The following is a 24,853-nucleotide window of genomic DNA, read 5'->3' on the forward strand; positions in this document are numbered from 1 at the left end:
CGTCGCCTTGAAGAAGACAAGTCCACTTGTCGAAACGTTGGTGTCTGCTTTCACTTTCTCGTTTTGCTCATCGTCTTGAATATTCATCTCCCGCATTCCCCGTATTTAGCCAGGTTTGAGTCACTGGAGATAATCACTATTAAAGCCTCCCGTATCTCTCCTTGCTTCCCTTTGTCCTTTTCCGCGTGGTGGCCTGAAGGTAGGTGCCGCTTTTTCCAGTGAACCCCTCACCACGTTGCCCACATTCCTCGTACTTTGCTGGCACTCCCTCTTCTGTCACATCTGGTAACTGTTCCATCCCCACGGCCATCCTCGTTCACAATGGCGGCCCTGTTCAGCTTTTCCTCGGCTGCTTCAAGCCTTTTTTCCACTACCTTCCGTTTGTCACGCTCCCTATTTAGCTCATTTTGAGCTCTTCAACGTGTTTGACAAGTTCTTCCTGGAAAGCCTCCATTTTCTTAAACCTCGCATCGACATTATAGTGTGTGCCGATTGACTCGATTCCCTCTCCATTCGCCTCCGTCCCCTCGGCTTTTTCTACTGCAAATATTATAATACCTATATTACTATAATATGCAGAGCACGTGCCTTCTAGCAAAAACCGATACGCACAGGATCTGAATCCTGAAAATGCCACAAAGCAATTCTCACCAACCACTTAGAAGCAATCAATGCCGCACAGACTGATACTGCGCAGGCAAGCGCCATCTGGAGGTGTTGCAAAGAACTGCGCGGGCCGCTCCATGACCTTTGAGATTTGGGCGTGCCAGCACGCGCAAATCTTGGGAGGGGGGTTGGCTGGTCTTTGAACGGTAGATACGCTGGGAAAAGTTTTGGGTTTGAGTTTTTTCGGACGAGAATTATGTTACCATTTATATTCAAATTGCAATCCCACGCTATCATGTCTGTAGGTTGTGTGTAAGTCGTACTTTATGATTTTTGTGACGTATTTTACTTTGAGAAATTCAATTAGTTCAGCAACTTCTTTGCGCTACACAGAGGGCCTGCGTGTTCAGTATGCGTGGTTGGGTAAGCCTGGCCGGCCTGGGAAACTCCCCAGCTTCGGTGGATGGATGGAAGGATGGAAGGTAGGAGCGTCCCCTTTGAAACGGGGTGATGGCAGTTGCCACCATGCCCAGCTCTTTATATTTGTTTACCTGTGTTGTGTATTATTAAAATTGGCCATTTTCTTTAAGTACATCTTCCTACCCTTTTAGCCTTATCTCACCTCTCTGCTTTTGAGCCACCAATCCTCCAATCGCCATTTGCTAATTTCCAGCGCATATTTATTTGCATGACTGTTGTTAGCTCTTAACCCTAGGGCCTCAGGAAGCGTTACTGTTCCTGCATCGACATTGTGATGGATACCACCACATTTTAGTATGAAGTGTTTTATTGTTTCTACATATTTACACACACAGTACATGTGTCTTCTTCTTTTTATATCTCCGCGTTCTAAAACATCCTGACCTAGCTTCAAAGAGTAGGGCACTGCCTCTTGAGTTATCATAAGACGCTTGCTTCTTGATCTGCCGTTTCCGGTATCTATATGGTTCCACACTTATGCTTCTTTTCCATTGATTTAATCAAATTTTTATCTTCATCGTATTTCTTTACCACGGTGACAGTAAAGCCCCTTGATAATTTGAAAGTAGCGGCACTCCCCTCCTCACGGCGCTTTCCTCCTCGATTCTGTTCGCCCGCCGGCTGCGCACGGCGCGCTTTTCCTCCTGGGCTCCAGTGGACTGGCCGCAGTATTCTATGGAGGCGTGTAATTTTAGGCCAGTTGCACGCCCCACTGGGGTTGAAAATTTTGAGAAATGGTAATAACAGCATCGATAATGCTGGAGGCAAAGTTTATGAGGAGGTTGGTTTTTTTCTTAAAGCTGTATGAACGGGGTATACCGATGTAAAAGGAGCTTTGAGGCGATTTCTATACTCCAGACAATTTTTCTGCCACATGATCCGACTTTACTTTGTGCGTCTGATCTAGTATTGCTTGTGACACATCCCTGTGTGTGGCTTATTAAGCGAACGACTTAGACCTCTGTTTCAAGGTCCCGTTGTGAGCTACAGAAAATATCACGTGACCGAAGGAAGGCGGGTAGCGAACCAAAGCACGTGCAGCAGCGTATGAGAGATTATAAATGATTAGCAAAGTAATGGTTGGTGATTGGATTAAGATGAATTCGGGTGTATTAAGGAGGATTAAGGTCGATGAATGTGGATTCGGTGTATTAATGTGCATAAGGAGGCTTATGGTAGATTAATCGGTCTTAATACTCAATGAACCCTAATTCACTTTACCCTAATCCACCTTAATGCTCCTTAGTCCACCTTAATCCAGCTTAATACTCCCAATCCACGTTAATACAATCTAATCAACCTACATCGCCCCTAATGCACCTTAGCCTCCTACCCTGTACGGTCTTAATCCTCCTTTATCAACCCTGATCCATCATAATCCGCCTTAATCCTCCTCCACCCACCCTAATCTTTATTCATGCATCTTAATCCATCTTAATGCCTTCTAATTCACCTTAATCTTCTTTAATACACTCTAATCAACCTTAGTGTTCCCTAATACACCTAATGTCAATGGCTAATGATTCATTAATTATCTTGCGTAATCATTCACTTATACAGGGGTGGACATGCTTCGGGTCACCTCTGGCCTTCCTTGGGTCACGTGATACTTCCAGGTTACAACGCGACCTTCAAACCGAGGTCTAAAGGCTTTCGCCTTAAAATTTGAAAAAAAAAAACTCAATGTTGACTAGCTAACTCCCATCACCTGCAATACCACGGGTATAGTGGCCACTAATTTTTTTCAGGGCGGAAAGCAGAATCTATAATGCTGCACTTCCGACTGAATAACAACATTTAGCGACGTGCGAGGTGATGGAGCCGCCCCGGAATATTAAGCATACTGACGCCAACCGCAACAAAAACGCTGATGAGCAGGCCGGAATATAAAAAAAAAAATGCAGCATTACGGGATGCTTTGCTACGAGCTATAAGAAAGACGCCTCAGCTCGCAAACAACGCTGTTCTTTGTCGGAACAAAGTTCATTTGGCCAATGTAATGCAGCCACTGCTTCCTGCGCAAGCCGTCTCGCTTTCCTTGTGGTATCATAAAAACGGTATAACCATCTTCAGGCTTCTGGCTGGAGTTATATGCGCAACAGCCTGGCATAGCGCTAGCACATAGAGCAGGAAACACAGCGTACAACGTTCGCTACGCCGAGCTAAAGCGCCGAGCCAGCCGTGCTCAGGAGGAAAATAGCGCGAACGAAAAAGAAAAACACAAGCAAAACTCAAGATCCGCGCGTTTCCAAGGACAACGGCAGGGAGACCAATCGTCGTGCAGAAAAACTGGGGCAAAGCTAGTTGCCGCGGGGGAACGCGCAAGGGGAGAGGAGGAGGCAAGGAGGTCGCCCGGCGGTGGCAGAGTTCCAAAGAGTGTTGCTACTTTTAAAGTATCAAGGGATTTTAGGTGGATGGATGCATGGATAAGATGGATATTATGAGCGTCCCCTTTGGAACGGGGAGGTGGGTTGAGCCACCAAGCTCTTGTTACTATACTGCCGAATATCCTACCTAGGTTAAGCAATGAAAAAAAAAACATTGAATTACCACGCCCAAATTTTCTGGTCCCCTGTTGCGAACTGTGCTTTTGTACGTCTCCGTCTTTTGTCGTGTCCCTACTTTTCTTCCACCAATCCTCCAGTCGCCTCTTACTAATGTCTATTGCGCACATGTTTGCTTTACCACTGCTCCCTCTGAACCCAAGGGCTTCAAGGAGGCCAGTGGTGCCTAAATCGACCGCTGGGTAGACGTCTTCACATTCTAATAAAACATGCTCCGTAGTTTCCCTAGCTTTACCGCTGCAAGCACATGCTTCTTCTTCCTTCTTATATCTCGCTTTATAGGTGCGTGTTCTAAGGCATCCCGATCTCGCTTCTAAAAGTAATGAGCTTCCCTTTGAGTTATCATAAATGGTTTCTTTCCTGATTTCGTTTTTTCCTCTTACGTAGTTACTCATGGCAGGTTTCTTTTCCATTGCCGCCACCCATGAGATTAATTCAGCCTCTCTGACTTTCCACTTGACCTTCTTTGTTGCTGTGTTGCCCACCCTACAGGCCGCATACTTGCTGGTAAGCTTCCTTGTTCTTTTCCTCCACTGTGAATCATTGTTTTTCCTGTACAGATGCCTGAACACTCTCCCAGCCCATTTACATTCTTGCATATTCCTCAGCCGTTCGTGATACTCAATTTTACTGCAAGCTTCCCTCACTTCAAAACTTGTCCAGCCCATATCACCCTGCACAGCTTCATTTGTAGTCTTCCCGTGAGCGCCCAATGCTAGGCGACCCACTGACCTTTGCTTCCCGTCGAGTCCTGATTGTACCCCTGTTCTACAGCAAACAACCGCATTTCCGAAAGTAAGTCCTGGAAGCATTACACCTTTCCACATACCTCGGAGGACCTCGTACCTATTGTATCCCCGTAGCTATAGAGGTGAGAGAGGTAATTGGCGCCATCTATGAGGAGAGCAGAGCATAAAATCCGTTTCCCTTGCATGGCCTCGTAGATCGTCGCGCGCCCGCACGCCGATCCAGGGTGACCTACCCTTCCCCCCTAACTCCTCTCCCCTTGCCCTCCCTCATCACTCCCTCGCCTCACCTTCGACTTAAAGCCCCTTGATAATTTGGAAGTAGCGACACTCTCCTCCTCACGGCGCTATCCTCCTCGATTCTCCTCGCCCGCCGGCTGCGCACGGCACGCTGTTCCTCCTGGGCTCCCGCGGACGGGGCGCAGGATTCCATGGATTAAGACGGCAAGCTGGGCGAGTTGGTGATTGAACATGTTCCTATGTGCCCAGCGCTGCCCACCCATAGGAACAGATTCTATGAAGGCGTGTTATTTTGGGCCAGTTGCGCGCCCCGGTGGGGTTGAAAATTTTGAGAAATGCTTATAACAGCATCGATAACGCTGGAGGCAACGTTTATGAGGAGGTTGGTTTTTGCTTAAAGCCGTATGAACGGGATATACCGAGGTAAAGGGAGCTTTGAGGCGAGTTTTATACTCCAGATAATTTTCCAGCCACATGATCAGATGCTTTACTTCATGCGTCTGATATGTATTGCTTGTGACACATCCCTTTGTGTGTGGCTTATTACGCGAAAGCCTTAGACCTCTGTTTCAAGGTCCCGTTGTGAGCTACAGAAAATATCACGTGACCGAAGGAAGGCGGGAAGCGAACCAAAGCATGTGCAGCTGCGTATAAGAGATGATTGATGATTAGCAAAGTAATGATTGATTAGTGATTGGATTAAGATGAATTCGGGTGTATTATGGAGGTTTAAGGTGGATTAAAGTCGATGAAGGCGCATTAGGGTGAATGAAGTGGATTAAGATGCGTAAAGGAGGACTAGGTTGGGTTAAGGTTGATGAAGGTGTATTACGGTGGATGAAGGTGCGTTGAGGTGCATTAAGGACGATTATAGTGGATTAGGGTGTATTAAAGTACATGAAGAAGGATAAGAGTGGATTAAGAAGGATTAAGGTCTAGTAAGGAGGATTATGGTGGGCTAGGGTGAATTAGAGTAAATGAAGGAGGATTAAGGTCGATGAATGTGGATTCGGTGGATTAACGTGCATTAGGAGTATTATGGTAGACTAATCGGCCTTAATACTCAGTGAACCCTAATTCAGCTTAGTACACCCTAATCCACCTTAATACAACCTAATCAACCTACATCGCCCCTAATGCACCTTAGCATATCCTATATGGTCTCAATCCTCCTTTATCAATAATAACCCATCATAATCCTCCTTATTCCTCTTTCATCCCCCTTATTGCTTATTCATGCACCATAATCCAACTTAATCTTGCTTAATAGTCCCAATCTACCTTAATACACCCTAATCCACCTCTATCAAACATAATCCAGCTCCATGGTCCCTAATCCACCTTATTCTGCCCTAATCCATCCTAATAGGTCTTAATCTTCCTCTATCAACCCTAATTCACCTTAATCCACATTAATCGGCCTTAATCTCCCCTTACCCACCTTAATCCTCCCTAATCCTCGTTCATGCACCCTAATCCACCCTAATCGGTTTTAGTACCCTTTTATCAACCCTTCACCTTAATCCACCATAATCCGCCTTAGTCCTCCTCCACCCACATTAATCTTTATTCATGCATCTTAATCCTTCTTAATGCACTCTAATCAACCCTAATCCTCCCTAATCCACCTTATGTCAACCACTAATGATTCATTAATTAACTTGGGTAATCATTCTCTTATACAGGGGTGGACATGCTTTGGGTCTCCTCTGGCCTTCTTTGGGTCACGTGAAACTTCCAGCTTACAACGCGACCTTGACACACAGAGATCTAAAGGCTTTCGCCTTAAAACTTTAAAAAAATTCAATGTCGACAAGCTAAAGCTCATCACCTGCAATACCACGGGTATATTTGCCACTAATTTTGTCAGGGTGCAAAGTAGAATCTATAATGCTGCACTTCCAACTGAAAAAACAACAGTTAGCGACGTGCGAGGTGATGGAGCCGCCCCAGAATATTAAGCATACTTAGGAGAACCGCAACAAAAGCGCTGGTGAGCAGGCCGGAAGAATGAAAAAAAATGCAGCATTACGGGATGCTTTGCTACGAGCTATAAGAAAGAAGCCTCATATCGCAAACAACGCTGTTCTTTGTCGGAACAAAGTTCTTTCGGCCAATGGCATGCAGCCACTGCTTCCTGCGCAAGCAGTCACGCTTTCCTTGTGGAATCAACAAAACGGCATAATCATCTTGAGGCTTCAAGTGATGCGTTGCTAAGGCTACGGCGCAGTTGCGGTCAAATGAAGGTCAAATTCGCGGCGACGGCGAAACTAGGCTCGCCGAGGTTAGTAAAGCTTTCGTTTTAAAACATACTGCTGCGACATGGTGCCCGATAAGTTCTCATCAACGAGAGTCTAACGGTTTCTACACCAGAGCTTACTCAAGCCAACCTGCAATATAGCCAGACAAGTCAATGGAGGACAATCTCCTATAAACTACCGACAAACGGTCTAGTGGAACGCCTGAGCGCTCACCGACATGTTACCTTTGTACGTCGACGCCGAACACAAGACGAGAGATACCATCCTTCCACATATGTAACCTTCGCTTAGAACACGGCAACGCAAAAATGACGCAAAACGTGCTGTTCAAGCTCGTTTAGGGCAGGAACGCGACTACTTCCGACGCCATGCTGCTGCACGTCACTGCCAAAGATAATTTCGACGTCGCCATCCACATCTGCACCGCGCCGACGAAGTACAGCTCGCTCGTACGAATCAAGAACCAGCAAAGGATGGACGCCCGATGCTGCAATCTTCGACGGTGCTACGTACAATACCGACCCGGCGACTGTCTTTTGGTTTGGACAGCGATACGCCAACGAGGACTAAGTGAAACAATTCCGAGGATACCTATAAGCAATTCTTCCGAGTTGTGTATACGAAAGCATTATTGTCCAATTGAATACCGCTGAACGGTCCTTCGAGTTTGTGCTGCGAGTAACGTACCATAGCAGTACGTGCTGCTCAAGCCAGTAAGCAGTAGCAGCCAGCGGTGCCAATGCCGCATGCCACCGGCGTCCTGCGCAACCAGAGACCGAGGAAGCCGCAGCGGCCAGCTAGGCTGGCAGGTGCGCGCAGCAGCAAAGCCCAGCGGGGTGGTGAGAGAGAGACATACGGAGCGCGCTCCAAGAGCGATACGGCGGCACGCGCACGTCACGCGACTAGCTCGCCGACGACAATCCGTCTCGCCTTTCGGCAACGCGTCACGGTACCTGCTCCATCGAGGCGCGCTGGTGATGTGTGGTGATGCCCCCTTCCCTGACGCAACATCGTTTCGTCATGGCCGTCGAGGCACGCCCGTGACGTGACGTAGCAGCCAATGGGAACATAGTTGCTTCGCTGCTACAGACGCCGGCTTTTTCGCTCAATTGGTCATTTGGGGCTTTGTCATCAAAACGTTAGTGACGCTATTCCCAACCCTACAAGATCCTTTGAGGTGTTGACGAACTGGAATATATGATGTCGTGTGAGACGGCATTACGCAATCACAACGGCGCCACTGACGAGCTGAAGTAGTGCTGAAGTAATGAAGTGCGCCTTGAGCCGTTCTGCCAGCGCTAACGAGCTCTGGCGGGTTATTTCGCTGTTGCTTTGTTATTTTTCTTTGCTAAGTATGTTTCTGTTTTTTGCTCCCGTGTTATATTCGTAGCAACAGGACGATGCTTTTGAAGAGGAATAGACAAGCTACTTTTACATATTTTTTTCTGGTGACCGCTTTTCTCTAGCGGACAAATATTAAAAGTTATTGCTCAGCGCAAGACACACCTGCCACGCCAAGACATCTAACCGAACATTTTCAATTGCTCTCATCGATTCTATCTGTTGTCTATGCAGTCGTCGCTCCTTGTGAAATCAGATGAACGTAAATACGGTTGTATATTCTGTAAGGCACGCGAGCACCAACCAGCTCGGCAATATTCGACGAGTCGTGTATAAATAGCCGAGGAGCTTGACCCGAGATCGAATTTCGATGACTAGCGACGGTGCTCGCCGCTATCATTGTGCATTAAGTGTGTCTGTCTGTTTACAGGCAGTCGAAACGAAAACTGCCTGTTAACAGGCAGCTTTCGTTGCTCACAGTTTTCACTGTTGTCTGGTTCTTCACTGTCACTAGACAACGTGACAATATAAAAAGTGCCTGCCTTACCGAAGGTGTTTCTGGAAGGATCATAAGTGCACGACAAGTCGAAGACCGAGTGCCTCCACCTGGGAACAGAAACAAGTACCAGATGTCCTTAGCTATCGCCAGAAGACGCGAATGCGAAAGCCTTGTAAAGCCTACTGTAATTCACTTTAATCCTCCTTAATCCTTCTTAGCCCACCTTATTCCTCATTAAAACACCTTAATCGACCTCAATGCCCCTTAATCCCCCTAATCAGCCTTAATCCTTCATTTTCTTAATACAATCACTAATCAATCATTAACTCTGCTAATCATTAACCATCTCTTATAAAGGGCTGGGAATGCTTTGGTTTGCTTCTGGCCTTCCTTAGATCACGTAATATTTTATGTACATAACGCGACAGAGCTCTGAGGCTTTCGCCTTAGTAGCAGAAGCCAAGTGCATGAAGTCAAGGTTACCGATCCAGGCTTGGAGTTTAGGACCGGCGTCTGGATAAGTGGACCGAGTGAGTGATAAATAGCGCACTATTAGATGTTGTCACTTTCTAACAACAGAAAATTTTACAGCAACGCTTGTCGCCTTGCGTACGTTAAACGCAAGCACTTTATCGGGACGTCACGGTGTGAGTCCCTTCAAGACTTTTAGTTCACCGTAGGCGTAAGGAAGGAGAAAACAGCACGTCGTCTAGTGTTTCGTACCAAGTGTATACAAGCCAAGACAATCCATCAGCAGCTATCGTGTTCCCACTGGTAGAATTTTACTACCGTGATCCTCTCGTTTCTATGCGGACGCGTCTCTTTGGGCCTACGAACGCCGGAATCGCCGAACGATGTTGGTAATGGGACCCTATATGCGCTCACAATTGACGTCAGGCGAGTTTAGAGGAAGCGAAAGCTATGTTCATAGTTTGTTACTGGCCATGAACGAGAGCGTAGCCATCACGAGAATTTAAGCACTGGCGTTGGCTTCGGACCCACTGAGCATGCGCTACTTGACCTACAGCGCCGCCGCCGCTAGAGAATGTGCTCCGCGCGAGCCATGAGCTCCCGTGTTGACGATTCCTTTCTCAACAGTGAGCGACGCGCAGGAGGAAGTGCCTGGTCTTCCGCTGCTGCCAGCCGAGTTGCCAGAGCAGAGGCTCAGCGCCACCGAGAGAGCACTCTGTCGCTCAGTGAAATTCTTTGCCACAATATAGGGCGAATTCAAAACACCTAAGGAGCTGGGCTCAAAATTCGCATTACGAAGTATCGTAATCGCCAGCGAAATATTTTTTCGTAAATATATTGCTACGACAGGTCGCGTTCACCAACATAGACAAATAATTATCGTAATGTAGTTGATGAACGAGTCGTTCAAATCACTAAGTACACGCCGATGTCTTCCTCTACACGTTTGAGCAGTGTAGTGTACCATCTTCCTGCTGCAGACGAAGCCTACGGTGCAAGACACTCCTAGTTTGTCTCCTACTGGCCGGGCTTTCGCTAGCCTGTGGCGAGAATTCTGGCGTTTACAGTTAGCAGCCGTTGTCGCTTTGGCAACACTGCAAAGAGCATCACCTGAAAAGTAGGTGACAATGTTTGACACTGCTCTAACTGCTGCCAACTAGGCACCTGTTGAAATTCCAGTGCCCAGATGAGAAACATAATGTTTGATCCAGGGGACAGCTATTATGTAAACCATGAAGCTACATTGACATCGTATGGCATCAAAATGTGTTTGTGGTGATGCAACTGCAAAAATAGATGGGCAGTTTATGCAGCTGTCTCCAGAGTCATGGGGGACATGCGCAACGTACATATAACAAATACTAAAGTTTCTGCAGCCGATGGATCCCCGTACTCATCGTGGTCGCTTGGGGGCTTTGGTAGATTTGGTGGTGAGCTCCTAAGCGCGAGGTCGCGGAATCAAATTCCGGACCCGGCGGCTGCATTTTAATGAGGGCGAAATGCAAAAAAAAAAAAAAAAAAACGTGTGCTTAGATTTAGGTGCACGTTAAGGTCAAAATTAGTCCAGAGTATTCCACTATGGCGTGCCTGATAATGAGATGATGGTTTTGGCACGTAGAACTTCATATTCTAATCTAGTGGATCTCCAAATTAAAGATAAATATCAAGGGCGGGCACCTCGAAATAATTGTAGAGGAGGATGTTCATAATATTTCTACATGCAAGGACACTGTGTACACCCTGACAGATGTAATCAGTCACTGTCGGACCTTCGGATGCCTTAACGTATCCCTAAACAGACTTGACAACTGAAAGCAGACAAGCGTAATAGCACGTAAGTAATGGGGTGGCGATCATGTCTGCAGAGTATGTTATTTGACACCTAGGTTTTGCCAGTTCGCCAGTGTCGCGACTCTCGCCGGCGTGGACGTGAGCCCGCTGTCTTATACAATCTTGCATCGACTGTACAGCTAATCGGGTGCGAGAAATTCAGCCGACGTGAGGTTGCACTTCTGGATGCCTCTAATCTAATTAACCGAGCACATGTATCAAATTAATACCGCTGAATTGTATGGCTATTACATCGCACTAGCAGCAAGAGATCATGGCCGCGACTCTTGATTGATGGATATTGTTTTTTGGCGCAAGGGCCAGAAATGTCCAAAGAGCACCATGACATTTTCTCATGAATGGCAATGAGTATCGTTGAATATGGCGGAAATCGAGGGGCTGTATATTGTCCTAAAATATTCGCTGTAAATGGTGTAACATATGTATCTATTAATAAAGGGAAATCAGACATCCACCCGTTCGTAGCAATTGCTACAAAGGAAACCCATACGGGTTCCTCGAAAGAAAAGCCTCAGAGTTGAAGAAAAATTCGTCCTGGTCCGGGACTCGAACCCGGGACCACCGCCTTTCCGGGGCAGCCGCTCTACCATCTGAGCTAACCAGGCGGCTAGCAGAAGGCAGGGCGAACTACTACGTCAAACACTTGCTTTGCTTCGTATGTTGTCGACAAATTCGACTTCGCCCTGCCATCTGCTAGCCGCCTGGTTAGCTCAGATGGTAGAGCGGCTGCCCCGGAAAGGCGGTGGTCCCGGGTTCGAGTCCCGGACCAGGACGAATTTTTCTTCAACTCTGAGGCTTTTCTTTCGAGGAACCCGTATGGGTTTCCTTTGTTGCAATTGCTACGAACGGGTGGATGTCTGATTTCCCTTTATTAATTACTTCTCTCCACCTTGCGGGTTTCCGCAGAACTACTACGTCATATGTGTCTATTAAAATAATGTCAATGAAAAGTGAGTCCTATGGTTCTAAAAGTACGTTGTGAAGGATTAGATACTAAAACACGTTAATTTATAGCAGCACCAGTGCCTCTGCAGAGCCCTTCAGCGCAAGGGCTGCGAGGCTTGTGCTCTGTAAGTGACTTCATTGCAGCTACCGCCTCTATGCAGAGGCTGTGCTACAAATAGCCTGGCCAAATGATTTCTATGGTATTCGTTTCTTCTAAGAACTTGAGTACTGATTTAAAATTAAATAAAGGGTCATTGCCTAAAACGAAGACTGAGTGCAAAGGTATATTATGACGGTATAAGGAAGGGAAGAACTTTTTTCTCTCCTCTTCTAATAATGTGCACTGAACGAGAACCTGAAGGACTGTAAGTCTACTTGCACACCTAGTGCATGTCGGAGGGTTAGTTCCAGTTAGAATATACGAGTGAGTGCTATAAATGCGCCCAATTCTTAATCTACAGAGCAGTACTTCCTGGTGTCTTGTTTTCTCAGAGATCCAGTTCCCTATTATTGGTTTGATTATATGCAGTTTGTTGGATACCTGAGTGTCCCATTGCCGTTGCCAATATTTCCGTAGTTTATGCTGTAAAAATGGCTTAAGGTCTGTGTAGGGTACAGGTACATTAATGTTTGCATCACAAAAAGGTATGGATGTAGCCCTTTAGTCAGCAGCTACGTTGCCTTGTAGGCCTCTATGGCCAGGCACCCAACAAAGAACAATCATTTGCTTCGACATGTATGCTGAACATAGAAGGTTGTAGACTTCATCAAGGATAGAGTTTGTGTTTTCTTGGACTTGATATGCAACTAACAACGCTTAATGAGTCTATGAATACAACAGCCTTTGTTATACCTTTTTGTTTTATATGTTTCACAGCAGAGAGGATCGCGTATGCCTCCGCTGGGAAAATGCTGGGGTTTGGATTTAACTCACCGGACGTTGAAAATAAAGGTCCGAGCGCTGCATAAGCTACACCATAAGTAGACGTTGAAGCGTCTCTATAAAACTCCGCGCAGGAGTACTTCGCCTGGAGTTCGAGAAAGTGTGAATGTATATGCACCTCAGGCGCATGTTTTGTTTTTGCCGCGAAAGACATATCACACTGGATAGTCTGCCCTTCCCAATGTGGTGCAAGGTTAGTGAGAGTCATTAGGGCTGTTTCTCGATGTTGAATACCGGTTTCATTAGCCAGTTGTTCTAAGTGCACAGACAGAGGAGCTCGGACAGATGGGCGGTTACGTTGAAGTCCTGCAGAATACAGGTCAAGTACAGCTGAGTAACATGGATGTTCGTTGTTCGATTTACATTTTAAAAAGTAGCAGAAGCTTAGATATGTTCTGCGTAGGTGTAAGGACCATTCGTTCGCTTCTACATACAGACTTTCCACAGGGCTTGTCCTAAATTCGCCTGTTGCCAGCCGTATACCTAAATTGTGGACTGGGTCGAGAATTTTGAGAGCACTGTCCGATGCGGATTGGTACACCAAGGCTCCGTAGTGGAGGCCTGATTGTACAAGGCTCTTATACAGGCTAAGCAAACACCTCCTGTCACTGCCCCAGGTTGTTCGAGAAAGTAGCTTCAGCAGGTTCATAGTCTTCAGGCACTTCGCTTTAAGATATTTGAAGTGGGGAATAAAATTAGGTTTTGCGTACAAAATAATACCTAAAAATTTATGTTCAAGGCTGACCGATAGTCGTTCTCCGTTAAGGTCAATGGCGGGTTGCGGTGACATGCCTCTCTTGTTTGAGAGGAGAACACATGTGATTTTTTGAGGGTTAAAATTTAAAACCATTTTCTTCTGGCCACTTTGAGAGTTTGTTTAGGCCAAGCTGTAGCTGTCTCTCGCGGATGCTGAGATTGCACGACCTAAAAGCTATCTGTGCATCGTCCACATAAACCGATTAAAAGAGTGTGCCAGGTATGATCGTACGCAAGGAGTTCATTTTCCCAATAAAGAGTGTACAGCTCGGCACTCCACCCTGCGGTACACCTGTCTCTTGTGAGAATGATCGAGACTGCACGTTGCCAACTCTAACGCGAAATGTTCTGTCAGACAGGTAGCTCCTAATGATGGTCAGCAAACTGCCGCGTATACCCATTCCAGAACGATCCCGAAGGATCCCAAAGCGCCACGTGGTGTCATATGCCTTTTCCATATCAAGAAATGCAGATACGACAACCTATTTGTGGATAAAGGCTTCACGGATGCACATTTCCACGCGGATAAGCTGGTCTGTCGTCGACCTACCTTCCATGAAACCGCATTGGTATGGGTCTAATATTTTGTTGGTTTCAAGATAGTGGAGCAAGCGTTTATTCACCATCTTTTCAAAGAGTTTGCATAGGCAGCTTGTCAACGCTATCGGCCTATAACTGTTTGCCAAGAAAGGGTCCTTACCCTGTTTTAGAATGGGAATTATAACGGCCTCTTTCCAGACACAGGGAATCTGGCCGGAAAACCGTATACCATTGTAAAGAAAAAGTTTTTTTTGTGTTTCAGTTGGCAAGTGCTTTAATATTTCCTATATGATGTGGTCAGAGCCTGGGGCAGATTTGTTGCACCCGTTTAGTGCTTCTTGATGCTCTGTTATGCCAAATGGTCTATTGCACACGTCACTTTTTGCACTTTTTTGTACTAATGGCTGCCGTTCTATTCGTGTTTTTTGTCTTTGAAATGTGTCAGAGTAGTGCGACGAAATGGATATGCGTTCACAATGTGCGCCTAGAAAGTTCGCCTGGTCTTCCATACTATCTTCCTGTTTATTTACTAAGGGTAGCGAGTAAGGTTGTCGACCTTTTATTCTGTGCACTCTATTCCAGACCTTTGTCTCATCTGTGTAACACTTAATTCCTGATACATATTTTTGTCAACGCTCTCTTCTAGCTTGTCGGCGCGTTCTCCTTCCCTGAGATTTGACATGCTTGAAAATTACCAAGGTTTGCTGCAGTCGGAGAATCGCGGAGCAACCCCCATGCTTTTATTTATTTATTTTATCTATACAATACTGCAGACCCAATGAGGACCCAAGCAGGAGGGGCAGAATACGTAAATATTTACATGTGTACGTATATATATATATATATATATATATATATATATATATATATATATATATATACACGCACGATCACATGAAAAGGAAATACAAAATCAATGCAACAGATGTAAATATCAGAAGAAAATATCACACAAGAAAACTAAAATGAAAGCGACGACTAATAAGATTAAGAGAAGCTACGCTGCAGGAAGACAACTCGACAAACATTAGAACAGTATCCCACGCATATATGAGCACTTGCAACCACTATCGAGAGAAAAAAAAAACAAATACCAGACGTTGAACGAGCGACGATTGCAAAATACTGAAAATAATAGAACAAGGAAGATCAGGAAAGTATCAAACAAAATTCACGTGTAAAAAAAAAAGAAAAAGAAAACAGTAACAAGGCTTGCCGACATGGCCATACCTCTAGAATTAAAGACATGCCTTCAATAGAATCGGTGATTATCAATTGTGATAATGGCAGGCTGTTCCAATCTGTTAGAGTGCGTGGGAAAAAGAAAACTTAAAAATGTTAGTTCGGGTGTTATAAGGTGTTAAAGAATCAGCGTGGCGATGATGTGTTCGGCGCGCTGTTAGTGGTTTAAAGGGACACTAAAGGTTACCAGATAGTCAAGTTAAAGTGGTAGAGCAATGTTCTAGAACGTCTAAGGCGTCAATCTAATCGCGAACAGAGCTTTAGTAACCGAGAAATTGAGGTAAATGCATGGCACGATTTGAGACCCCCCAGCGACATTCCGGTACTAGCCCGATGACGAAAGCACTCCTCATAATTTGTGTCACTAATACTCAACTACTCGTATTAAAAATATCATTTCATTCGATTATAAGACGGAAGAAAATGCTACTTGTCTACATCTATTCGATTCTAAGAAAAAATAACATTTTGACGTTACCCTTCAGTAGTATGGGTGGTCGAAAGGTTTCGTTTTCGCTCGACTCTGCGCGGCGCACGCTTTGGAGTTTCAGTAGTTTCGTTATCACGTTGTGCTGTGCGGGTTCTGCTGGCTCGCGAAACTTTCATTTCGAACAAGCAGTGAGAATGCCACGTCCTTGTGATGTCGTGGGAAGCCCTCGTTGCTTTCCCGCTCCGGAGAGCCGGTGTCGAGGCCGCCGTCGTAGTACGCAACGTCGCCGGCAGCGCGAGCCCTCAGCAGCAGGTCGCGCTCGCCAGTGCTCAAATCGCTGAAGTTGAGCCCAGCATCGCGAGCCAATATGTCGTTGTCAGGGTCCATTGTGACGAGCGTCGAAGTTTGCGTCATAGAATAAAGTACCAGCTTATGGTCGCGCGTTTCCCCTTTCGCTAGCCACCGTACTCCCGCTTTCGCTCTGCTGTCGGCTCTGTCTTGGCTCTGTTTCTGGTCGCGCGTTTGCGTTTTGCGCAGAAAAGCCGTAGCGCCGTCTGCGGACGCCGTTCTACTCACCGATGGCGCAACGTCACTATGAGACCATGATGTCAGTACTCCTCGATCGGAGGGCGGGCGATTTGAACTGCGCTAGAGGTACGCGGACGCTTCAGAACGCATTTTCTCTTAAAATAAGTCTCTCCTTGGCACGAAACAAGCGTTTCGAGGTTTTTGGGATGGTATTTCAACAGTCCACGTTCACTTAATAGTAACCTTTAGTGTCCATTTAACATAAGCCTGTGGGTCGAGGGACAAACAGTTGTTTTTAAGAAAGAAAAGAAACTTCAGTCGTTGTATTTTCCTGCGTAGTTGTAGCGTTTGAATATTATGTTGATTCATTAGGCTAGTAGGAGAGTCAATCAGCCTATATTTAAAAAAAAATAAACCTGACAGCTTTACGTTGGACCATCTGTAAAGCGTGAATGTTAATTTTCTGATAGGGATCACACAAAATGCATGCATATTCTAGTTTCGGTCGGATGAGTGAAGTGAAAGCCAGTAATCTAGTACCAGAGGGAGCGTGCTTTAGTTTGTGCCTGAGGAGACAAAGCTTCCTGAAAGACGAGTTACATACGTTCGAAATGTGGCTATTCCAGCCGAGGTCACTGGTTATGGTGATTCCAAGATATTTATACTGGCTGACTTTGGTCAGTGGTTCAGAGTCGAGGTTACAGACAAACGACATTTTATTTTTTTTGTTATGGACATGTAAACAGTCTTTTCTCTGTTCAATTCAATGCCCCACCGACTGCACCAGGAAAGAATGTTTTGAAGGTCAGAGTTAGGCATTAATTGATCTTCGTGGCGTGTAACCTCGTTACACAACACACAATCGTCAGCAAATAGTCTAAGTTGAACAGGATGAGAAATTTCGTTAGTGATATCGTTTATGTATATTAGAAATAGTAACGGTCCTAGCACGCTACCTTGAGGTACTCTAGAGTTTACTGAAAGTTCGTTAGAAGAGTAATTATCAATTGAAACAAACTGCTTGCGATTAGAAAGATAAGCCGCCACCAAGTTAATAATTACATTGGAAGGTCTATCGACTGTAGTTTTTCTATAACTTTATTGTGAGGAACAAGGCCAAACGCTTTCTTAAATTCTAAAAATATTACGTCAATTTGGCTTGACTTGTCAAGAGCACTTGTAAAGTTGTGAATAATTGTCGTTAATTGTGTCACAGTAGAGAAACCCTACCGGAAACCATGCTGATGAGGGGACAGTAAGTTGTTGTCACTTAGGAATTTGGTTACTTCATTAGCTATAATATGTTCGATTAACATGCAACATAATGAAGTTAATGATATCGGACGATAACTAGTTACCAGGGTTTTGTCACCTTTTTTCGTATGGGAACGACACGTGCAGTTAGCCAGTCTGTAGGAAGATTAGCCGAAGATAACGAGGCACGGAAGATAACAACAAGGGGCTAACGCTTCAGCATATCTGCGCAGAAAAGCATTCGGTATGCTGTCTGATCCTGGAGATGATTTAGCGTTGAGGTTCGGCAGCATTGACACAACACCAGGTTGCGAAACAATATCAGAGGTCGAGTTACATGACATGCGCTTAAGGTTTATAACTCCATCGAAATTTGAAAAAAAAAACACTGAAAGTAATTATTGAAGTGCTCCGCGATACGTTGTTTTTCGACAACGACATGGCCCTCGTGAACAATTTGGTGAATTGGTTTGGTTTTTGCGCTTAGAAAAGCCCAAAATTTTGGGGGTGCCGCTTGAATAAAATGTGGCAATGTATGGTGAAAATACCAGCGCTTAACTTGCGGTACTTCTTGGTCGAGTTTATTTTGGATTTCGAGAATTGAAACACGTGAGGCACATCGTAGTCTCAAGCGCTTAACATTTCTTTTAAGGTGCAAGATCTTTCTCCTTATCCAGGTACTAGTCTAGTAAGTTTTTTAGTTTTATTAGGTATAAAGTTGCTAATGCAGTGAGTGATAATTTCTTACTATTTATACCAAAGCACAGTAGCATTGTTACTGTGAAAGTTATCAAGGCATTATTCAAGATAATCCAAGAGACTTTCGTCTCTGGCATGAGAAAAATCTTTCACAGTTGTTCTAATTTTTTTGGTGTTAAGCACTTCCAAAGAACAAGAAAAATATACCAGACTATGATGAGGAATTCCAGGCTCAACCGCAACAAAAAAGTTTTCTAATGAATGACTTACAAAAACGAGGTCAAGTATGGTTGCTGACGTACCATAGGTGCGCGTTGGCTGTCTCACAACCTGTTGTAGATTGCGAGACAGAATGATGTCATGCAAGTAACCCAAGTGTGAATTTATCCCGGTGCAGAGAAACCCGTTCTCCCAGTCAATATCTGGTAGGTCAAGTCGCTTATGAGTAGTGTTTTATCGCTTGCGAATGAAACCATGTATTCAAAAAGATCACGAAAGAATTCTGGGGGTGAGTCAGGTGCTCGATAAACAGCAAATAGCCAGAATGATTTATCCCAGCAAGTAAGCTTTATTGTAACAGATTCGAACTTATCGGCCTGAGATAACAGAGTAGCGGATATAGTTTCTTTTACCAAAACCGCCACCCCGCCCCCTCTAGTACACCTGTCACGGCGATATGCTCGATAAGATGGAGGAGACACAACAGCATCTTCAATATTGTCTTGCAACCATGTTCCTGTTATCACAACCACATGGGGATTGTAACCCATGATAGTTGCCTCAAGGCTTTCCGATTTATTAACGACACTGCGGGCGTTGATCTTTAAAATTCTCAGTTCTTTAGAACCAGGGGAAGTGTCAGCGGAGGCAAGTCAGTCATTTTTCGAAGTGTTTACATGGCCGTCAATTTTGATTCTCAAGTTCTTACTGTCATCCCATGCGAAAAGCTCATTGTTAACACGCATCTTATTAATGAAGCGAACTTTCTTGCGCTTTTCCCTTTCAATTTTAGCACTTTCCCACAATAGTTTACGTTTCCTAGTGTGTTGCGCGAGTATTCGTTTTGAATCGATATTCTACTACCCTTTAATTTGTAAACACTATTTAACAGAAGCTGTTTTTCGGTAAAATCCTCGAAGTAAATGTTGACTGGTCTCTTGTTACCTTTGTTACAAAGACGATGAATTCGGCCGACAGATTTGCAAGGAACAGCAAGCTTTGCAGAAAACACCTCGTCAAGAACTTTATTTTTAAGAATAGGTTCAGTTTCGCCGGCATCCTCCGGAATGCCAAAGACTACCAGATTGGATCTCCTGCTCCTATCCTCTAGATCCGTCAACTTTGCCTGCAGTTATCTCACTGTACGCTCAAGGTGATGTACACGCGAGGCTCGTTTTTCTAATTCAATGAATCTGGCTCCCCAATCAGCTATAACGTTTTCCACCTTATTCTGTTGTTCCCTGAGCGCAGTCACGTCCGCTGCCAACTTGTTCTGACCAGACAGCAACTCTTTCAGCATGGATTCGATAGATGCCCCACTACAGTCAGTGGGGCCGGGATTTACCTCAATGTCGCCGCACATCAGCAGCAAGCACACGCAGTACACATCATGGGCAATAGAAGCACACCGTAGGGGCCACGGCAAGACCAAAAGACCGCGACAATCACTTCTCATCGTACTATAGCAGTTACTAACCTGCACGAAGTAGCAGAACGTTTTAAGCCACATGCTTGTCGATGGTCCGCCGTGCCCACTGAAAGTGTACGTCTGGAGCTGTTCCTTTATAAGACGATGCGTCGACATCACGTGAAGAGTAGGTGGCGCTTCAAGTGATGCGTCCAAAACAGCGAAGGATTGGCATAATGAAAGCAGTGACGTGGCATCGGTGTTCTAGTTGTGGTCCAAGTGCACGTGGCGAAGTTTGGCAGATAGAGATGGTCGATCGCATTTCTTGAAGACTGGTCAGGATGCGGCAGTTGTAGTATCGTTGATCCGGCCAGGCGATTAGCAAGCACCTGCACGAAGTAGAAGAACGGTTTAAGCGACATGCTTGTCGATGGTTCGCCGTGCCCACTGAAAGTGTACGTGTGGAGCTGTTCTTTTATAAACCGATGCGTCGACGTCATGTGAAGAATAGGTGGCGCCTCAAGTGATGCGTCCCAAAACAGCGAAGGATTGGCATAATGAAAGCAGTGACGTGGCATCGGTGTTCTAGTTGTGGTCCACCGGCACGTGGCGAAGTTTGGTAGATAGAGATGGTCGATTGCATTTCTTGAAGTCTGGTCAGGCTGCGGCAGTTGTAGTATCGTTGATCCGGCAAGGCCATGAGCAAGCACCTGCACGAAGTAGCAGAACGATTTAAGCCACATGCTTGTTGATCAACCGCCGTGGCCACTGATTCTGCTTTTACGCACGTTACGGCACTCCTCGTTCCACCACGGAACATGGCGCTGGTTAGATGATCCCTGTGTTTCTGGGATACATTTGGTCGCGGCATCTATCAGAAAAAAGGTGAAGTATTCAACCGCAGCTTCCAGGCTTAGAGCAGTAATGTCAGCCCACGATATGAGAGTAATATTTTGGAACTGTTCCCAGTCGGCTGAACCAGTTTTGCACCGAGGAAACTGTGGGGGATATTCATTCATCTTCGGTGTAGACAGAACTATCGGGAAATGGTCGCTCTCGTATAGATTTCAAATAACATTCCATTTAAGATCAGGTAAAAGGGTGGGAGATGCAATACTGAGGTCTATAGAGGAATAGGTTTTATGTGCAGTATTATAATATGTAGATGCTTTACTATTCAAAAGACATGCACCAGAAGAAAAGAGAAACTGTTCAATCAGTCGACCTCGCACATCGCAATGAGAGTCACCCATAGCTTGCTGTGTGCATTTAAATCTCCTAGAACCAAATAGGGTTGGGGTAATTGATCTATTAATGTAAGGAATTGATGTTTATGCAGCTCATAATGCGGCGGTATGTACAGAGAGCAGATGGTAATAAGTTTGTTTAGAAGTACGACTCGAACGGCCACTGCCTCTAGGGGCGTTTGTAGTTGTAGATGTTGACACGCTATACCTTTGTCGAGTATAATGGCTACACCGCCAGATGACGTGATGGCATCACGATCTTTACGAAAAATGACATAATGACGAAGAATGTTAGTGTGTTTGGACTTAAGATGGGGTTTCTTGTACACACAGCACTTTTGGAGTGAGTTCGCACAGAAGTCCTTGAACATCATCGAGGTTTCTGAGAAGACCTCTAACATTCCATTGCACAATTTGCGTGCTCATGATGAAGTTAATTTGGTGCTGTGCGTACGAAAATAAATGTGCCTTAGTCTGCAGAGCCGTTTGCGGCCCTGTAATTTTGGTTTTGTCTTTTCTAGAGCGGTCCGAAGGATGCCGCCGCTCCTTAGGTGGTTGCTGCACCATCTTGCTTGGGGCAGTGTTCATAGCCTCTTGCGAAGAGCTGGGCACCCGCTCTAACGAGCGATGTGTACGTCGTGTTACCTTCACCTCGGGAGACGAAGCCTGTAGCCTCACCAGCCCGGAGGGTGATGGATACTCCTTAGCCTCTGCGCTGCGATGGCTGCTGCCAGCGCTAGAAGAGGCCTCTAGTGTGGCGGATTTTGAGGAGGGCAGGCCATCCTCAGCTGCTCCTACCCTGGGGGCGGGTGGCGATCGCCTTAGTACGCTGCGCGTGCCTTGGGCGACCGCCGGGGTCCGTCGTGGTGCGGCCCCCTGTTGCACCACTTCGGCAAACGAAGTTTTCATTGCAAATGAAGGTGAAAGTCGTTGTCGTGCTTCCCGGAAACTGATATTCTCTTTAACTTTGATAGTAATGATCTCCTTTTCTTCCAGGCTGCGCAAGACCTGGAATATGCAGGGTGGCTGCCATCGCAGTTCGCGCAATGGGCCTCAGCACTACATTCGTCAGCAGAGTAATCTTTTGTAGCGCATTTGGCACAAGTTAGTCGTCCTCGGCAGCTTTGAGAGGCATGACCAAACCTCTGACACTTGTAGCAGCGTCGAGGATCTTTATTGTAAGGGCTTACACGCAGTTTGAGGTAGCCTGTTTCTATTGCACCCGGGAGTGTGCTAGAACTAAAAGTAAGTATTTGGTGTTTGGTTGGTAGTTCTTTGTTGTCGCACCTGATTTTTATGCGTTGTAAATGTATAATGTTTTCTTCTTTCCATGCATTCAGGAGTTCTTCATCAGTCAGATCCATGAGGTCGTTGTCTGAGACTACACCCTTGTCGTTGTTCATTCTTCGGTGTGGACTAACAGATATGGTTTTATCGCCAAATGCTACCAGATTTGTTAGTTTCTCGTACGAGGGTTTGTCTTTCGCTTCAATCAGAAGGTCCCCACTTGCCATTTTGGTAGCTTTGTAGCCACTTCCAATGACCTCCGTGAGGCATTTTGACACCAAGAAGGATGAAATGTTTGTGGCTTTTTTCAGTTTTCACAGTGAATCACATGATACTTGGGGAATGTGTCTCGTTTCTTCCGAAAGAATTCAAATGTTGCATCGGTGCACCCCCTTTTCAGAGGGCGATCAGGTAAGAAGGGCTTCGAGGGTCCCATGAAATGTATTGTTTCTTCGGTATCAATGCCAGTCACCCACCACTGCATGGCCGCGACTCTGTGAAGCGGACCCAGGCTGAACCACGTGACGTTAGGGTGGAAATTCGTGAAGGTGGGTTTTCTATATCTGTATAATAGGCGCGAAAATGACGACAAGCATGCCACTTCTTACAAACAACGTGCTGTCAGAGCACAGTCGCCTTGAAATAGTGCAGTTTGGGCGATGGAGGTGCTACACTCACGCAGCTCTGTCCTGCTCAAAGGCTCAATCACATCGGTGGTCACGCGACCATTTGAGAGTAGCGACTGAAAAGCGACCGATGCTCCCACCGGCAAACCCGGGCGAGCGCGACCTGCAAGTCTCAATCGCGGAGATTTTCGTTCTCAGCGAGAACTCTAGGGACCTACGAAGTCCGCGCTCACATGGTTGGTTCTTTCATGGTTCAGGCAACAACCATGGATTTGGTTCGAGCGAAGGGGTAGACGTCGTCACTGTGCTGATGTACTGTGCCGTGCGTGGCGTCAGCTGTGGAAATGCGGAAACTCCCGAAGAATAAAGCGACGCTAGTGCGTGCGCCCGTGCCGCCGTTCGCGACAAGTGGCCGGCCAAGCAAGCCGCCTCCTGCCCAGATAGCCACGAACATCAATTAGATGTGCTGGATTGATCCAAACATCCATCAAAAATGGGGTGTCGTAAGGACATCCTTCAAGTCCACATGAATCTAAGGGACGTACAATGACATCAAAAGTTTGGATGTCCAATGAACATCCATTTAGTTCTTTCATCAGGCGTACAGCGGACAAAATGTTGGATGTGCATAGAACGTCTCTGAAAACAGTACTTCAGACGTACATTGCACCGCCATAAAGTTTGTACTTCAAGCGCGCATTGCAGGCCCTCCAAAACTTTTACATTGTATACGCCCTTCTATGATTTTGAAGTGCACTATGCAACGCGGTTGGTGCCTGTAGTCGGTGCGAATATATCGCGCTGTTTCATCAGTTCACTTGTAATGGATATCCATGTGACGTCCCATTCTTTTGCTGGACACCGATCGATTGGTTCTACTTCATAAAATCAATGCTTGCGCATGAAATGTACATTTTTTCAGTAGAACAAAATACACAAACAGCGGGCGACGCGAAAGAAGAATATACATGCACCCAAAATATTCCTGTTGCAGATTTTGAGTTTTTGTAGACTTCTTTGTTTCCAGCTTTGGAAAAGTAATCGAAAAACAAGGTACAGTACATACAGAATTTTCTTAAACGTCAACAATCCTCACGTACGCAAGTTATTGCGTAGCCTCCCATACTTGACACTCAGTCTCGGAGGCCGTGCGTGTCGAACGCAAGGAGCCGGAAGTCCGCCATAAATGTCGCACTAAATGAAGAATAATGTTTAAAGACGTTAGAAAAGTGAAATGATTTAAAGGGAGTTTACGTATCATTATTGTCTAATTATCAATTATTCTCACAGTCGTGTGCCAGTCATACGTCACGATAAAAAAAGCCATCATTGCAAGCAAGCGTGTGCGGGCATGTGCCAGCTTCTTGTGTTGTGGTAGAGTGTCGGTGCTAGCGCTGAGCAATGCTCTGGAGCACCCTGAAGGGATGCAGAAGATAGCAAGATAGCGCCACCCTTTCCGTTCTCATAACTAACCACTCTTAGGTTGCGGTGCTCATGCTGTGACACATTTCTTATTCTCGCCATGTCTGCAGTGGTGTCCGGTCGTCAGTAGGCAGATGTTTTTCAAGGTATGTCGGCAGTTTCTTTTTGCTTTCTTCTCTTTTATGTCGGTAATGACTGCTTATCATGGGCCGAAGAGCTGATGCACAACAGTTTCGGCAGTACCCTTC

The 24,853-nt window shown here is 45.7% G+C and overlaps 1 protein-coding gene across 1 annotated transcript in view; it reads right to left on the minus strand.

The window, feature by feature from the left end:
- LOC142575034 (neprilysin-1-like) overlaps positions 1-24,853 on the minus strand; it is a 622,756-nt gene that overhangs the window by 179,111 nt on the left and 418,792 nt on the right. Inside the window, exon 14 of the mRNA XM_075684001.1 lies at positions 8,786-8,844. Coding sequence (XP_075540116.1) covers positions 8,786-8,844 — 59 coding nt within the window. The remainder of the gene's footprint in view (positions 1-8,785; positions 8,845-24,853) is intronic.

The sequence above is a fragment of the Dermacentor variabilis genome, chromosome 3, assembly GCF_050947875.1.
Source record: "Dermacentor variabilis isolate Ectoservices chromosome 3, ASM5094787v1, whole genome shotgun sequence".
Lineage (NCBI taxonomy): Eukaryota > Metazoa > Arthropoda > Arachnida > Ixodida > Ixodidae > Dermacentor > Dermacentor variabilis.